The sequence below is a fragment of the Bicyclus anynana genome, chromosome 12 (assembly GCF_947172395.1).
Source record: "Bicyclus anynana chromosome 12, ilBicAnyn1.1, whole genome shotgun sequence".
Taxonomy (NCBI): domain Eukaryota; kingdom Metazoa; phylum Arthropoda; class Insecta; order Lepidoptera; family Nymphalidae; genus Bicyclus; species Bicyclus anynana.
In genome coordinates, this window is record NC_069094.1 from 4579519 (window position 1) to 4599159 (window position 19641).

General features: G+C 36.5%; 1 protein-coding gene across 2 annotated transcripts in view; it reads right to left on the reverse strand.

Moving 5' to 3' along the window:
• Window positions 1–19641, reverse strand: part of LOC112048506 (probable cytochrome P450 304a1) — a 48038-nt gene that overhangs the window by 8849 nt on the left and 19548 nt on the right. For both annotated transcript variants that reach the window (XM_052884750.1, XM_024086039.2), the window contains exons 5-8: window positions 16227–16344; window positions 14173–14353; window positions 13096–13213; window positions 3963–4104 (exon numbers count right to left, since the gene is read on the reverse strand). In XM_052884750.1, the coding sequence (XP_052740710.1) occupies window positions 3963–4104; window positions 13096–13213; window positions 14173–14353; window positions 16227–16344 (559 nt within the window). The remainder of the gene's footprint in view (window positions 1–3962; window positions 4105–13095; window positions 13214–14172; window positions 14354–16226; window positions 16345–19641) is intronic.

Below are 19641 nucleotides of genomic sequence, written 5' to 3' on the forward strand. Positions count from 1 at the left end.
TTGAATACATTAATGACATTCGGTTGTCCATCCCCACTTTCACCCTCCACAACTTTTAAACGGTAAGTCACCTTTAATACAAAAAAAAAAAAAACTAAATTGAATTCGCTTCATCCGTTCGAGAGCTATTGACAGACAGAGACACAGACAGACAGACAGACAGACACGTCAAACTTACAACACCCCTCTTATTGCGTCGAGGGTTAAAAATAACTCAAAACATTTACGATATAATTACCTATGAACGATTTAAATTATATTAAAAAAACTTCAACCCTTTTAACATTTTGAAAAATCTTGAATTATGTTATTTTTAGTATTTTTCTGGTAGAAGTACCTACACTTACCAATTTTTACAAATGTAACTTGAAAAATGTAGGACTTTCTATACAAATCGTCAACCCATATTTTACCCCCTTTCCTTTTTATTTTAGCGACAAAAGTAGTCTATGCTCCAAAGTCTCATTTAATGGTTCATCACTACACTACTTACAGTTGTATTACTCTTGTAGGCCCGAAAAGGTTCAAGACGCTGTAGCATTAATTAATGAAGACCTTGACCGAATTTCACATTGGTCTGATAGTAATTCTTTAGTACTCAATCCTTCTAAGTCCAAGTACATTTTGTTTGGTTCGAATAAACAATTAAGTAATGTTGAACCTGAGCTTTTAAACATATGTATTAGAGGCAACCGATTAGAAAGAGTTCTTCAGGCGCGTAATTTGGGTTTGCTAATGGACTCTGCGCTTAGATTTGAACAGCATGTGGCTGAGGTGGTACGCAATTGTTTTTATAGACTAAAAGTAATTTATAAGGTCCGCATGTACCTCTCGCAGGAGCTGCGTATTCAGCTAGTTGAGGCATTAGTCCTTTCGAAGCTTAATTATGCAGATATTGTTTTTGGCCCCCGACTTCTTTGTAGAACTAAGCGCCTCATACAGCGTGTGCAAAACTCTTGTGCACGCTTCTGTTTTAATATTCCTCCAAGAAATCGTATTACACCATACCTGAATAATTCTAGACTATTAAAAATGAGATCTAGAAGAAAATTACATCTGGCTGGTTTACTTTTTGGTTTGTTAAAACAAGGTAAACCATTATATCTTCTGAATAAATTAAATTGGGTGGGTGAGAGTGGGACGGGTCATCGAAGCTGTCGCAATCAGTTTCGTGTTCCACCTCATCGTACTGCCGCGTTCAGAGGATCGTTTACCTACTCCGCCACTAAATGTTGGAATAATATCCCCCCTCCAATAAAAAAAGTCAAAAGCATATATACTTTTAAAAAACTGCTGAAACGATTTCTTATTGACAGACAGTTCGAATTCCAAGATCATGTGGCGGAGTTTTCATTTTTGTAATTTTAATTTATTTTTTTTATATAATATAATATGTAGGACGGCGCAGCTTGAGTGCTTTATGATACCTACCATTTTAATAACTTATATACATATATTTATATAATAAAGGTATGATTTAATAGTTTATGTATTATTTTTTTATATATTTAATTTTCAATTAATATCGAATTTATATGTTTAATATGTTGTTACATTATATATTTAATAACAAGTATTTAGTTATCTATAAATTAGTAAAAAGAGTTATTAACAAAAAAAAAAAGTATACATAATTATATTGCAGGTAATTTTTATTTAATTTTGTTTTTCATCGTTGTGTTTAAGTTTTCTGTTTTTTTTTTTTTTAATCAATGTGTCTACCTAGTTAGTTTTAATTAGTTCTTAATAATTGTATTTAATAGTTTACGTAAACTGTTGAACTGTGTGCGTGGCGGCACCTGAACTGGGTCCTAACTGAAAATCAGTGCTGCATACTTTTTTTTATTGAAAGTATGCGGCAAAATGCTGAGTTGGGGCCTTTTTCTAGGTTGTGCCACATATTACAGGGCATTCTTTAGTGCTCCACTGTTTGAGTGGACGTTAAGCCATAATGTTATAATTTAGATTTAATGTGATATGTGGCATTACTTAAAAATAAAGATCTTTCTTTCTTTCTTTCTTCTTTCACTAAACCAAAATTCATCTTAATTGGCTTAGGCTTGAAAAGGCAACAGACAGACTTACTTTTTATTTATTATATTATATTATAATATTAGTATGGAAGTGTGTATTATTATCAGAGGTAAGATAACTCGAAAAATAAACATTTTAAAAGGCTAAAGAACTAACGGTATCACTTCATTATTTAATACCGTTATGTTGGTGTCGCCTGATTTGTTTTAAAAGGATTCAATATCAACCACAGAGTGTACATACTACATTGTACGACAATTATTTCTGTAATTATATATATAACACATTAGCTCGTAAAGTATCTCTTATTTCAACAATTTCAATAATGTAATGTATTTCATTACGCACATGTGCCGTAATATAATATAAAACCTTTATCATCTTAAAAACGAACGTTACTTTTTTAAATCTTGGCAAAGAGTTTTTGTCAGAAAAGTGCTTAACATTTTGTGAATAAAATTAACTTTGTGAGATAAAATATAATAAATAAACATTTAATTCTTTCAGTTTAATAATTTTGACAATAAATTACAACCATTTATCTGTAACAGAAATACAAAATTATTAATTTACTTTATTAGTAACACTGGCTGTTTTTGTTGCATTTGCCTAAAAAAAAAAACGCTGGTGCTCGCACTTCGCTATATGTGTAAAAATGACAAGCGTGTCAAAATGTCATCATATGCATCCGGAAAACAGGCAAAGAACAAAGATGCAAATTCATTTCAGAAAGTGTGTTCAAAGTGTGTTTTCTCGCAAATGTGATTTAAAACGTCGTATGACATACGTGCGCTTTGATAATTACAGCCTCTGCTTTCTTAAAGCTCTCGCCTTCGGCTCGAGCTTGGCAATATCGCCTCGGCTGTAATTTTCAACTTACCTCACTTATATCATAATGTACTATTATTTGTTTTTAATTTAATATACTTTTAATTTCAATATAATGGTTTTTTTTAGTGCTTAGCCTATCAGAGTAAATATAATGAGGTTAAAGGTTAGAATTAGGTTTAGTTAGGAAATATTGGGTATTTATTATATTCTTGGTTATGTTTTTGTAACGCAGCTATTTATGGTGGCTAAATAAAAGGTTTCTAGAGCTTGGCAACTCCGTTCGTAACACTGCCGTGCCGGGGGGCGTGTAGCGATGAATGAAAAACCCACGACTGATGGGTCACTTCCCCGCACGCACAATTTATGCTCGCGCAGTCTTTACCCCCGTCGCCCGCATACCATGGGAGTGTCATCGACAAATTTGCCCGTCACAAGTTACAGTACTAATACTGCAAACTTAATGGGATGGTTCCAATCACTATCATTGTATAATACACTATACTACTGCTATGTTTGAAAATAATGTACAAATATGTTACGTCTTTGGAAACCTATTAAAAAAATAAACAATGGGGATGATGACTAGGTTTGAATATATTGATTTTTATGATACATTCGGGTAAATAGGGTCAATGTTAACTAATTTATACATAAAAAGCAAAGATTGTCTGGATATTTGCAAAATAAATGAGATTATAAAATTTCAAGAACTATTAAAAATATTTTATCGTAATTAGATGAAAATTCATACAGTTTTAGCTTCCTTACATTAAATGTGACATTTTTTAATATATGAACTATGAGCATAAACGCACAAATAACAAAGATATTAGTAATTTTGCTTGAACGCGCATACAAATCTAACGATCATTACATTGCCTATGACGTCATTATTTCGAGCCATTTTGTATGGAGCGTTTTTCAGGGATCCGCGGCAGCGCCGCAAATCTGACTCTTTAAATCCCTGTAGCTCCGAAAGTAATGATCGCAGATACCCTGTTCCTTTTACAAAATTGCTTTGCTATTAGTATACTCTTAATTTATATACAATTTAAAAAACTGTCATCATCCCTATTATATACATATTATGCTCTTACCAGCTCCAAAAGGTAAAGATTTATCCTTAGATACTTGAAGCTGCCCGTTCTCAATAAAGCGCTCAGGCCTGAAGTTCTCTGGATCACCCCATATTTCCTTGTCGTGATGCAACGAGAGGTAGTTGAACGATACTACACAATGCTGCAACAAAATGTACTGAAGGTTAATGACTGATGGTCGATAGCTAAAACAATAACAGTTGGAACTAACAGTTTCAAGTATTTAACTTTAAATAGAAAATAAACTCTTAAAACAGAACTTGAACTGTAACTATCTGTCAAGGATCTTTTAAATAAAAAAAAAAACTTAGCAACGCAATTTAAGTCCTATCAGTGGCGGAGCGAGGGTTTCCGGGTCCGGGGTCGACTGAAAATCGCCGTCCCCTATTTTAATTATTAAAGTTTATAAAAAATATATTCAACGGACCCCCGATATTTATGCTTTAAAATTATAGTTGCAACGGACCATAGTTACATCGTATGTATGTATCGGTCGCTAACTATGGGCCTCATAAGAAGGCTCAGAGTCACACAGCGGGCGATGGAACGAGCTATGTTAGGAATATCTCTGCGTGATCGTATCAGAAATGAGGAGATTCGCAGAAGAACCAAAGTCACCGACATAGCTCAACGAGTTGCGAAGCTGAAGTGGCAATGGGCGGGGCACATAGTTCGAAGAGCCGATGGACGTTGGGGTCCCAAAGTGCTGGAATGGCGACCCCGCACTAGTAAGCGCAGTGTTGGCCGACCCCCCACCAGGTGGACTGACGACATCAAGCGAGTCGCAGGAATTCGCTGGATGCAGGTGGCTCAGTATCGTGATGTTTGGAAGTCCCTACAAAAGGCCTATGTCCTGCAGTGGACGTCCATCGGCTGATATGATGATGATGATGATAGTTACATCGTACAACTCAACGAAAATCTTTAAAAAACATTTTGAAGACGCATATTTTTGTGGTACATTTTGTGTAATGACTGAATGTCTATTTATGAACGTCAAATGTTTTATGAGGCGTGGGCAATTGGATTTTCCAATTTTATTTTATTTTTAATAGACAAAATCGTGGCAATAGTCCTTCGTCCTCCACATAGCTACGCCAATGGACCATTCTGTTGACTTGCTAGCAGTAAAAATCACCATAGAGTAGACTCGCGCTGCAAATTCCTATTTATCTCATCCAAAGTCAAAGTCAAAGTTCATTTATTTCAATTAGGCTTAGTTTACAAGCACTTTTGAAACAATATTATTAGATAACTACGTCGTCCGCCCTTAGTCCTCCTTACCGCTCCGTATCGCTTTAAAAATGGAGTAACTTCTCCCGTATTCCCAACATTTCCCTTCACTGCTCTGCTCCTATTGATAGTAGCGTGATGAAAAGTATACTATAACCTGGCCAGGAGTATGAAGAATAATTGTACCAAGTTTCGTCAAAATCCGTCGAGTAGTTTTTGTTTCTATAAGGAACATACAGACAGACAGGTAGACAGACAACACAGATAACAATTTTACTGATTGCATTTTTGGCATCAATATCGATCGCACTAATCACCCTGATAGTTATTTAGGCAATATATTTAATGTACAGAATTGACCTTTCAACAGATTTATTAAAGGTAAAACTTGAAATTAAAGTTACGAGGGTTCTAAACGCGCCTTGGTCTTAGAAGAGCCCACAACAAACTCAGCAAATTCAGACAAGGTTAATTTTTATCACAATCCTTCATTACCAACTGCCTCTACTAGGCAATTGGTTGGCGACGCCCTGGTACAAGGTTTTCAGCGATGATTCTTGGTAGCAGAAATAATTCTCGAACGAGTTTTGTCTCATTACTGTAACATAATGGTTACTTTTATGTTTTCATCATCATTATCAACCTTAGACCAATTATTGTATAGGACCTGCCTCGCTAGACGTTACTTTTCTGTAAAAAGTAAAGTATATGATCAACCATCTAATGCGATTATAGAAACTGTCTCTATAGAATCGATGTTGTAATCGTGTTCGTCGGTTAAAGAGCTCCGTAAAATACCTTTTTGTGTAATTGAGTTGTGTAAAAAACGGGCAAAAACTTCTAGTTTAGTATAAGATATATACAAAATCTAAGCTCGTTTTCCTCAGAAAATGACAGACAATTTTGTTCGTGACTATAAGTGCGATACAGGTCCTTCTATAATTGGTCTGAGTTATCTACCCATATTCGGCTCACTGTTGTGCTCGAGTCTCCTCTCAGAATGGGAGGGGTTAGGCACGCTGGGCCAATGCGGATTGGCAGACTTCACACACGCAGAGAATCCTCTAGTATGCACGCTTCCTCACGATGTTTTTCCTTCACCGTTTGAGACACGTGATATTTAATTTCTTAAAACACACACAACTGAAATGTTGGAGGTTCATGCCCCGGACCGGATTCGAAGCCACACCCTCGGTAATCGGAGGCAGAAGTCATATCCATTGGGCTATCTCGGCTCTTTTATGTTTTACCCACCAGTAATTATTCAGTTTTTTGCGACACACATTTATGTTCTGTGTATATTTTTAAATGTCAAATTGTATAATAGGTTTTAGAAGTGTCAACGCTACCGCAAATTAAATATAGAAATACAGCTATTAGATTAATGTGTTTTTTTGGTTCCTATTTATAATGTGCAGCTATTTTGGTGTTCTTTAGGTACCTATTTATAAATATAACGACGTAGGTGTGTAAACATTTAAATGACAGCGAGAATTAAACATTGCATGTACGAAATATTTTAATGTTATGTTTTGAAAGGCTCACGCCACGGTAAACTGTCCGGACTCAACACTGAAAAGTCAAAGGTTCGTTCCCCGTTCGCTAGACTATTGTCGTCCTCTCCTAACACAGTATTTCCGACTTATTGGAGGAAAACATAAATATTGGTCATATTAAAAACAAGGAAATATAAAATAATTTACATAAAAGTAATAAAAAATATTTAGATTGTCATTGATAAATATAAGGTAACGTTTTTGATTTTATAAAATGACTAGCGGACGCCCGCGACTTCGTCCGCGTAAATTTCGATGTCAACTTTACTACTACCCCTACCCTACCACTACCCCAACCCTAACCTACCCAACCCCTACATGTACCCTACCCCTACCCTACCCTACCCTACCCCTACCCCCACTATACCCCAAACCTACCCCTACCTTACCTACACCCTACCCCCATCCTACCCCTACCCTCCCCGTACCCTATCCCTTTCCTATCCCTATCCCACCCGTACCCCTATCTCACGCCTATCCTACCCCTGCCCTACCACTTCCTTATCCTACCCGTACCTCTACCCTACCACTACCCTACCTCTACCCCTACCCTACCACTACCCTAAACCCGGCCCTAAACCTACCCTACCCCTACACTACCCCTACGCTTCCCTACACGTACCCTACCCTACCCTGTAACTTCTCTATCTTACTCCTACCCTTAGCAAAATCGGTCCAGTCCTTCGAGAGTGGTGGTATGACCAAGAGAAATAGAGACTTCTATGCTAATAATATAAAGAGGTAAAGTTCGTGTGGTTGTAGGAGGTAATCTCTGGATCTACTGGACCGATTTGGAAAATTGTTTTACCAATAGAAAGCTACGTTATTTGCGAGTGTCATAGGCTATGTTTGATCCCCATATTCACACGGGAACGGGAACTACGTAAATGAAAGCGCCGAGCGTCATATAGCGGAATTTCTGCGTCTTTTAGAAATTTTGTATTATCTCCGAAACTATTTAAGTAATTAACATACTGTAAAGGGCAAATCTTATCTCCATAATATCCTTGTGATTATTAAATAATTTATTTTAAAAAGGATTAAAGTTTAGTTGTATAAATAATGACGTAAACCTAAGTATATAAAATTAATAATTTTTAAAACACAAAAGGTACTATATCTGCTAATATATAGAAGATAGATATATGATGTCGCGGACTTTTTTGTAGAACTTTTAAATATACATAAAGTTTCCATACATTAATTTCAATTTTACACAATGGTTAAGGCAGCGCATGCGAATAAGTCTGCTTAAGACGATTTTCGGTCCGACCTGTATGACAAAAACTGTGTTAACTCGGCAAATATATATCATACTAATATAAAATATAGCCTATAGCACTCCCCGATAATGTAGCATTCTACTGGTGAAAGAATTTTTGAAATCGGACCAGTAGTTCCGAAGATTACCCCATTTAAAAAATGTGACAAACTTACAAACTTACAAACTTTACCTCTTTATAATATTAGTATAGATGAAGGTGTTGGATTGGCGTTACTTTGCAGAAGTTCAACGTGCAATTGCAAAGTCAATTTTGACAAATTGTCAAGTTTGACTTTGCAATTGCACGTTGTAGAGTCAACATCTCCTGAGGATGCTCCGGTTTCGGGGTGAAACGTACGTACAGAGCATTTTGTCGGACCTGGGTGACGTTGTCGCATGGGTTCGTTGGCTTTTCGCGGATAATAGCAAAATAAATTAATTATTTTAAATTCACATGTGAACATTACATACAGGCTTTTTGGATACATTTGGATATTTAGTCAAATCTTATTGTAGGTACACATCTACATAATCTACTAAAAGTACTATCGGAGGAAATTAAATTGTTAATGCATAAAAAGAATACAGCTAAGCAAAAGTACAAAACGAAGGACTCCGATATTAATCGTCTAAAATATCACAAAGCCCGGAATCGCTGCAATACATTGTGTAGAGATGCTCAACGACGCCACATTTATAAATCTGTACAAAATAGTGACACCGCTAAAACTTGGAAATTTCTTAATACACTTGGAGTTGGAAAATCATCTTCGAACAATCCTATAAATATTGATTTAGAACTTCTCAATAAACATTTTTCTACTTCCGATACAATTGACAGTACCGAAAAGGAGTCCATTCTTACCACTCTTTCTTCTATACCAACACCAGATTTTCTTCTGTTTACTTTCGAATCTTTTACCGAATGTGATGTTAAGAAGAGTGTTTTGTCTATCGCTTCGAATGCTGTTGGTTCTGATAGCGTAAGCCGTAATATGATTATTCCTATCATTGATATTATTTCCCCAGTTCTTACACATATCCTCAACTATTCCATTTATTCCAGTGAATTTCCACAGGCTTGGAAGAATGCACAAATTATTCCTCTTCCTAAAAAAATTAGTTCCACAACGTTTTCTGACTTCCGTCCAATTTCTATTTTGCCGTTCCTTTCTAAAGTCCTTGAAAAACTTGTCTTCCAGCAGTTATCCGTATTCTTAAACCGAAATTTACTTTTAAGTCCATTACAATCTGGTTTTCGTCCTGGTCATGGTACGGTTACCGCTTTGACTAAAGTTACTGACGATATTCGTTGGGCGATGGATAATAGACAACTCACTGTACTAGTTCTGCTTGACTTCAGTAATGCTTTTAATTCTGTAGACTATGACATTTTGTTGAGTCTATTACGCTCTATCAACATATCTCCATCGGTTATAGACTGGTTTCAGAGCTACCTCAAAGGCCGTAAGCAGCGCATTCGGGTTGATGACTTCTTTTCATCTTGGTGCGATGTTACGGCAGGGGTACCTCAGGGTGGCGTGTTATCTTCATTACTTTTCTCTATCTTCATTAATTCGATCACTCAAAATATAACTTCTCTTTACCATATGTATGCAGATGATATCCAAATATACCGCTCTTCATCTCTTGAGAACCTAAACTCAACTGTCTCTGCTATAAACTGTGACCTTAGCGCAATTGATATCTGGAGCAGACAGTATGGGCTTAAGGTAAATCCCCTAAAATCTAAGGCCATTATTATTGGTAGTCCTGCCCTCATCTCAAGAGTTGATTGGGTAGATCTCCGGCCAGTTTTGTATAATGGTACCACTATTCCTTTTTGTGACACAGTTAAAGATCTTGGGGTTCATCTTGATAACCAGTTGTCGTGGTGCGTGCATGTCAAAGAGTTGAGTAAAAAGATGTTTGCTACTTTTGGCTCACTGAGACGTTTAAGATCATTTTTACCAATTCCTACTAAAGTTATGTTAGCACATTCTCTTTTTCTTTCGGTTTTAGATTATGCGGACGCGAGCTATCTAAATATAACTGAGGACCAACTCAATAAACTTGAGCGACTTCAAAATCTTGCTATTCGGTTCATATTTAGCCTACGCAAATATGACCATATTTCTGAATTCCGTCAGAAGCTCAAGTGGCTCCCTATTCGTCGTCGCCGGGATCTGCATGTACTTTCACTTTTGTACTGTGTGTTGTTTAATCCAAAATCTCCTGTGTATCTGAAGGAGAAATTTACGTTTCAGGGAGTGCAGTCTGAACTGAGACAGTGTCGATTACTAACTCTATGTTTACCCGTGCATAAGATGAAATTTTATAAACATTCTTTCGTTGTGCAAGCCGTTAAGTTATGGAATGCTCTCCCTTTAAACATACGGCAATCAAAGACACTGGTCATTTTTAAAAATGCCGTAAAGACTCATTATCTGGTGCAGTAAAGACGATCTGTATATATTATTTCTTTTCAATATAAGGTATTTATTAGTATATTTTGATATGTATTTTATTCATTATTGTAGGTATTTGTGTAATATTGTTTATGTATTAGGATGTAAATTATTTGTATGTATGTGTATTACTAATACTATGGTTATTTTTGTTTTACGCCACCTGCTGATGTCCTTAAGTTTTCCTAAACCGAAGGTTGCCTGGAAGAAATCGCTACTTAGCGATAAGGCCGCCTTTTGTATGCTGATCTCTTCTTAATTTGTTTTTTATTTCACTTGTTTTTGTCTTTGTGGTGTGCAAATAAAGTATATTTATCTTATCTTAAAAGTATGCTAATTGCAGAGCAATTTAAAGAAGTAACTGGTGTTGCCGTGAATCGCCCAAGAACGGCTTGTATGTGACGTCAAGGGATGATGACAGTTTTTTTAATGGGGATGATGACTAGGTTTGAATATATTCATTTTTATGATACATTCTGGTAAATAAGGTCAATGTTAACTGATATACACATAAAAAACAAAAATTGTCTGGATATTTGCAAAATAAATAAGATTATAAAATTTCAAAATCTATTAAATTTTTTTTATCGTAATTAGATGAAAATTCATTTTTTACTATATGAACTATAAACATAAACGCACAAATAACAAAGATATTAGTAATTTTGTTTGAACGCATATACAAATCTAACGATCATTACATTACCTACGACGTCATTAGTTCGAGCCATTTTGTATGGGGCGTTTTTCAGGGATCCGCGGCAGCGCCGCAAATCTGACCCTTTAAATCCCTGTAGCTCCGAAAGTAATGATCGCAGATACCCTGTTACTTTTACAAAATTGCTTTGCTATTAGTATACTCTTAATTTATATACAATTAAAAAAACTGTCATCATCCCGTATCTATATTGGGAGTATGCTAATAGTAAAACAATTATTAAAGAATCACAGAAAAGAACTGTCTCAAAATCTAAAATTTTCATGATTTAAACAAACGGTTTGAAATAAAAATGCGTTGTTCTTAAAATGTGCTAAAAAAACTAATGTAATTAATGGCGGGCCCCTAAACTAAAAATATTTCACCGTCTGCTGTTTCGCATTTTGATATTTAATGATTCAAATTGTTGTAATAAATTAACTTTTACAAAAAACTAAATGAATTATGCACATTTACTTAACATCCGCATAATAAAAATATTTTAATGTTTCAAATGTCAACAATCATGCAATTTTGAAAAGTTTTTAAATCGGCTACTTTACATTGGTGTAGTCAGGAATTTCATAATATACATACTAGCGTGGTATTCGGATTTCTTTATAAGGAGAAAAATACTTTCATAAAGATTAATTTGAAGTAAAATCTCTCTATAACTTGCTTTTAGACCTTAGCCTTGTTATATCTACTGTGCCTTAGCCTTAGTAGAACTGCAGCTAGTTCTATATTGCATATATAGATCGGGTATCCAAAGTTGTTTTACTATTAATATAGTAAAGCAACTTTGGATAGTATGTATGTATGTATGTTAAGATCCTTCTTACAAAGAGAAAAGAGTTAATAAAGGCCTCCGTGGCGCAGTGGTGTGCGCGGTGGATTTACTAGACAGAGGTCCTGGGTTCGATCCCCGGCTGGGCCGATTGAGATTTCTTAATTGGTTTATGTCTGGCTGGTGGGAGGCTTTAGCCAAGGCTAGTTACCACCTTACCGATAAAGATATACCGCCAAGCGATTTAGCGCTCCGGTACGATGTTTTGTAGAAACCGAAAGGTTACCTAACCTAACAAGTTAACCCGCTTCCATCTTAGATTGCATTATCATTTATCATCAGGTGAGATTGTAGTCAAGGGCTAACTTGTAATAAATTAAAAAAAAAGAAGAGTGTTAGTTGATTGTCAAGGAATCCCTTAACCCTACACCAAGTCACAAGTCCGGGGCTCTGCTCGAAGATTTTCTCTTTGCTACATGATAGACTTTTTTTTATTCTTTACAAGTTAGCCCTTAACTACAATGTCACCTGATGGTAAGTGATGATGCAATCTAAAATGGAAGCGGGCTAACTTGTTAGGAGGAGGATGAAAATCCACAACCCTTTCGGTCTCTACACGATATCGTACCGGAACGCTAAATCGCTTGGCGATACGTCTTTGTCGGCAACTAGCCACGGCCGAAAGACTCCCACCAGTCACGCTAGAGACCCGGCACTCCCACGGTGAATCCATACAATACTAAGATATTTGTCTCATATATGCGGACAAGAGCAGTGATAGCCCAGTGGATATGACCTCTGCCTCCGATTCCGGAGGGTGTGGGTTCGAATCCGATCCGGGGCATGCACTTCCAACTTTTCAGTTGTGTGCATTTTAAGAAATTAAATATCACGTGTCTCAATCGGTGAAGGAAAACATCGTCAGGAAACCTGCATACCAGAGAATTACTTTCATTCTCTGCGTGTGTGAAGTCTGCCAATCCGCATCGGGCCAGCGTGGTGGACAATTGGCCTAACCCCTCTCATTCTGAGAGGAGACTCGAGCTCAGCAGTGAGCCGAATATGGGTCGATGACAATGCGGACAAAATTACGCGTGTCGTATTTGCTAGTGGTATAATAGTAGGCACCTCAGGAATGTCGTATCCCGCGAATTTTGTGGCTTTCATGGCACGGTGCGGCACGCCGAGCGGCACCAGCGGTTCGTACCTCATGATCTCTCGTATGCATGCTTCGGTGTATGGCATACTGAAAAAAATAAACATAGTAAAAAAAACAAGACAAGCTTTTAAACAAGAGCATAGAAATAAAAACAAACAATGCTTGAAAAATGACGTATATCGTACCTATGTATCGCATTAGTAAGGGAGCCTTTATATTTATGGTATTTTTTGGTTGCTTAATATTAAGAGCTTATACTTGGTGGAGGTACTCAACAACGTGCAAGGTATTTTTCCGGGATCAAAAGTAGCCCATGTGTTAATCTAGAGTAAAATCAATTTCCATTCCAAATTTCAATCAAATCGCTTCAGTAGCCGCAGCGTAAAAGAGGAACATACATACTTATACACTTAGAACTTACTGAACTAATGACAGGACACTGTTCACTAAACAAACACCTTTCGGTTCTAGGTATAACCGACAGCCCTCTTTGCAGAGCATGCATGGAGAAAGAGGAAACCCCGATACATGTTATGCTTAGATGCAGAGGTGTATCTGAACAACGCGCAGCACACATTGGATCCCCAGCAACACTCCATGAGGCGTTCGGCGACCTGGGCGGCCTGCTAAGCTTCTGGAGCGAGCTCGGTTGGCTGGAGTGACTCCGGCGGGGACCAGCACCGAAGGGACCTACGTACAACGGCCAAACCTTAGTGGCCAAGTGCGGATAAGGCCCAGGAAGAAAAGAAGAAGAAAGAAGATACTTATACACTTACACACTTTCACACTTACACACAAATTTTCGCCTTTATAATATTAGTGTGAAGTGTGATATATTCTGTGGTCAGACCCCATTAGAGCTACCCGGCACTCAAGATGCACCACTCGTCTGGTGCGGTTGGTATTTTTATATTATGTACTTATATGTCCATAGATTCTTCACACACGTATACAAATTCTCAGGTATGCAGGTTTCCTTACGATGTTGTCCTTCATCGTTTGAAATCGCGGTGCGGTGAAGTGGTAGATAATTTGTTATTTCTTACTTCCGTCTGTCATCTAGCGTAGGGAGGCGGTCGCGGCCGACCACCCTGTCGATCTCCTCGTGGATCTTGTCCTGAACCTCGGGATGCAACAGTAGTCTCTCAACCAGCAACGAGAGCACAGCTTGCACTCCTGTAGCTGCCGGGAACATGTAGTCTGTGCAGACTAACTGCAGTTGGTCCTCTGAAGATAAATACAGTCACAGTCAAAATTCATTTAAGTATTTCAAGTTAACAAACACTTTTGAAATGTTAGGTGATAAGTACCGTCGAAAACTAGAAACTGAAGATACTAGGAAGGGAGGAGAATAAAACCATTACCTATTAATTTCCGAGAAAGAATTTTTTTATACAAACATTTTTACAGTACTGCCAGCAGTTAGTCTACTAAAATGTTGCATTTGTTGGGCTTAGTGTGCCTTTGTCGACAAGTTACCAATGGATTTTTTTTTAATTTTCATCGATTATCGCGTTTAACTTTGCCATTTTTGGTTATACGTCTAAAAGTTAATTGATCAAAGTTCGTTAAAATCACAAAAATCGTTTAATATTTTTTAGATCTGTAATTTATCTGATAAACCATAAAAACCATTTGTATCCAATTTTCGAAGATGGTGACCATGGAACAAGGATTGCGACGCGCGTTTGAGGGGCTTGGTTGGACACCAACCAAGCCAACCAACCAACCTTTTGTTTTTGTAGCTATTAAAATGTTCGTCTGACTGTCTGTTTGTCCAGTCTAATCTCTGTAATGGCTAGACTAATTTTTATAGAACTTGTACTGTAAGATAGAGAAGATTATTGAGCAACATAAAGGCTACTTTTTATCCCGGAAAATGAATGCGTAAAAATCCAAATTTAACACTGACGAGTCACAGGCGTCAATAAAATGAGATAAAAGTTCCGTGTCCAAAAGATAGGACGTAAGCTGGCAATATTTAAAAGATTAAGCCTAATTTAATATCCTATTAAAATACGGAATTCGTAAAATATACAATTTTGAATGATAATGATAAGTACAACCTAAATTATCACGCTTATGTCAAAGGTCAATAAAGTCACGTGCCATAATCGACCACGATAAATACCGACCACGATGTCATTTGGAACAGTATTCAACATCAACAGAATTCCGTCATCAATGACACGATCTTTCTACTATTTATGTTCGTAAATGTATTTCATTACATTGACGTTTTTGAAAAATAATTTGGCACCAGAGAGGTCCCTAAATAATTAATTGATCAGGGGTAGGTAGGGTAAAATAAACTATAACTCTGTGTTGGGGCACAACCAGATACTAGTCAGTGCTCAGTACAGGGGCGTAGCTCAGCATCAGCCGTATCAATGATAGGGGGCCCTCGGACTACAGGGGCCCTTTATCCTCCATTGAGTTTCGAACTTCCGAACCAATATTGACAGGGCCCCTCCAAAGCACGCTACGCCACTGACTCAGTAGTAATATTATCCTAAACGCTGAACCTACCTTAATTACATGTCCTAACTAATCAGCAATTTTTTAACAATCAATTAATTATTATTATCATAAGTTTTTCAAAATTCATGATTAGCACTGCCGGATGACAATAAACAGCAAACTGAGTACTAAAATCGTGTTTACAAATTGATGATTTAGTTTACTGAAAATAAATGCAAGAAAAGTGCACTATTAATTTGATCTGTTGCTAGATAAATATCTAGGAGGAAGGGATAAGCATTTGTATTTCTTTTGTGACAAATATTTACCCTTCATTTGGATCCCCCGATTAATCTTGATATAAGGTCCCTCAATAGCACGCTAGACCACAATGAGATGATGACCGATAATGACGACCGAGGCATGGAGGAGTCACCACCAACTTTCCAATTCCGGGCTGATTTTAAATGAACATTTCTTAGGAAATAAGTCTTTCAAAAAAGGAATACTCTTAGCTCGATCCCAGATTTAAATCCAGGATCTTGTGATCCGATATTACATAGGCTAAATATTGAATCAACCAGGCAGTATAATATTAACAGCAGTTAAAAATTTAGTAGAAGTTAATTTTAAAACTAACCTGAGAAAGTAGTCCGTTTGACCGTGTGCTCCTCTTCCTTCCATTTTCTTATGTAAACATCCAGGAAATGGCGGTCGAATGTTTCATCATGAGTCGCCAGTGCTTGCTTTATTACTTTCTGCGAACAATGGTTAACTTTTGAACTGATAGTTTTATAAATCGTTCGTGCGATATATAAAATGGGGTCTAGAGAGTAGAGGAAAAAATTAAAAAAAAATAAAAATATTGCCTGTCCATAGTCAGTATATATTTGAAAATTAAGTATATGTACATAAAAACGTAGGCAATTTCAAAAGAAGGTGTGATTGCAATATTATTAATGTCAGAAATAAAAATAAAATTTTTGCACACCACAATAGGTTACAAAAAATTAGTAGGCAATTCTTTTAAGGGCAATTGCATATGTTTTTATAATAAACTGCCACATGAAACCACTGGCATGTCTCTTAATAAGTTCAAAGTTTTTATTAAACGTAAAAACGTAAAATAGAAAAGTCATATTATAGTGTTAATGATTACGTAAACGACACAATTGCTTGGAAATGAAATGTATTACATGACAGGCTAGTTATATACCTATCAATAGTTAAATTTTGAACTGATAGTTTTTATAATCACGCCTGATAGTAAGCGATGATGCAGCCTATGGTGGAATGCGCTTGCCTAGAAGATGTCTATTCCCTCTTGATTTGAAGATATCCATATTAAAGATGGTGGGGAAAACGGAAGCTGGAAGAGCATTTCACACAGTGCGTATATATATATTTTTTCATATTAACCCTTCACTGCGATCTCACCTGATGTAAAGTGACAATGCAGTCAGATAGAAACGGAATTACTTGGAAGAGATACTAGTTCATTTAATCCATAAATACCCCTGACCGTTTCTACGCGGAATCGTACCTGAACGCTAAATCGCTTGGCGGTACGTCTTTGCCAATAGGGTGGTAACTAGTCAATTAACCATGGCCGATGCTTATGATCAGACGACATCTTAATCAATTTAGAAATTATAAGATCCTAAACTGAAGCGAGTGGGGAATCTAACCCAGGAACTCTTTGATGACAACCACAGGCTACAACACTATCAACTGCGTCAGAGAGATCGTCATAAATATAAAAAAATGTTGTAGATATAAGTTGCCCTATACATATACAACATAATACAATTTAAAAAAAATAACTTGACCTGCATACCTGAGAATTTTCTTAATTCTCTACGTGTGTGAAGTCTGCCAATCTGCATTGGGCTAGCGTGGTGGACTTAGGCCTATCCTTTCTCATTCTGAGAGGAGACTCGTGCTCAATAGTGAGTCGAATATGGGTGCTAATGGTGATGAAGATGATGATGATGATACATAATACAATCAGTATAATCTGTGTCTCTGTCAATATGGCGTGAGCCTACAAAATAAAATTGAGGGCAAAATAAATTTGACACTAGGCCGATAAAGCATATCCCCAAGTTCATACGGAGGTCAATATTTAGTTTGACCTTTTTGTACTACTTGTGATAACAAATCACGTGATTATTCGTTATCAGCATATTTTAACAGCCGACTACCGACTCAGGCCTCCGTACTTTTAATAGACTAGCGAACGCTCGCGACTTCGTCCGCGTGGTAATCAATGTAAACTTTCAAGCCCTATTTCACCACTTTAGAGTATGAATTAAAAAAAAATTTGAACCTCATTATACTTCGTATTTTTTTAGGATTTATGAACAAATTTTTAAAACTAAAAAAAAAAGATTTTCCATACCAACTTTCAACCCCTATTTTACCCCTTCTTATTTTATTTTTGCAATAAAAAGTATCTTATAATCGTCTCCGTATTATGGTCTTAAACCGTGCCAAGTTTCATTTGAATTCATTCAGTACTTTTAGCGTGATGCCCGAATAACAAAAAAAAACACGGACAGACAGACAGACAAAAAATCGAAAAAAAATATTTTTAGCTTAAGTATCGATTATATAATGCCCCCAACAAAAATTTTCAAAATATCTTCAATGTACAGAATGTACAGAATTTGTATTATAAGTATAGATTCTAGATGGCGCTAGTAGTACTCTATGTCACGATAACGTTTGTTGTTACAAATGGTATAAGTAAAATCTCAAATTGCGAAGAAATGTATAGAATTTGGCCAGTTTTATTATAAGTATAGAATATAGATTAGAATATATTAGAAATACAGAGCTTAGAACGACCTTGCTGCCCCAATGCGGATTAGCGGGTAACATGATTTTTATTGAATAAAATTTAAATTTTTTTCTACAATCAGGTGGCTTAGCTTACCTACCTGGTCGTTTGCGAAAACAGTTACCCGTAAAAACAACCCCAATACAAGTGCATTGTTGGGTTAAACTTGAACTTGCACCATTACCTCAGCTTGTTATTAATTTCAGCTATTATAGGTACGTACTCGAAATGGCGACAGGTCTTAGGTGTACTATGTGACCCGCGAATGCCTTTTAGACCTAGGGTAAAACATATAAAACGGTTGTAAGACCTGTCGTGCTGTATGGATCAGAATGTTAGGCGGTGAAAGGGACGGATAGTAAACGAATGCATGTGAACGAAATGCGTATGTTGAGATGGATGTGTGGTGTGACAAGAATAGATAAAATAAGGAATGAGTATATAAGAGGAAGTCTGAAGGTGGCGCCAGTGACAGAAAAATTGAGGAGTAGAAGGTTAGCTTGGTATGGACATGTAATGCGTAGGGAGGAAAGTCATATTACTAGAAAAATGTTGAATGTGCAAGTGGAAGGACATAAGAGGAGAGGAAGGCCAAAGAAAAGATGGTTGGATTGTGTGAAAGAGGACATGTGTGTAAAAGCAGTGGATGATGAGTTGACGAGTAATAGAGACGAATGGAAAAGATTGACATATTTTTCCGACCCCACTTAAGTGGGATAAGGGTAAGAAGATGATGATGATGACAAGTACGTACCTACTCATAAATGGCATTATATTTTATAGAGAAAAGATATTTGTAATAAAAATATGATTTGTCTCATTTTTTTAAATATTGAACCTAAACGTTACTATTGATGATTCTTTTGTTGTTATTTGTTACACTATTGTAAAGTGATGGTGATATATGGTTGTGAATCAATTAGTTTACATTCAATGTAAAGGCTCCCTTATAATTACGACATTATTATAGAAAAACGTTTATGAATTGGCGATCATTTAATATTATGATTTCTCAATAACAGTATTAAATATCTACATTTGAATTGGCTAATTTTATCGACCTATAAATAATAATTTTGATGTTCGATGAGGTTGATGACCTGCTGCGGTGTTAAGGCGGAATCATATTTATCTGACGTGTGGTATTGTGACGTATCAGAACAGAATGTGTACTTAGTGACTTGTCGTGATGGTTTCTGATGTGTCGCATACA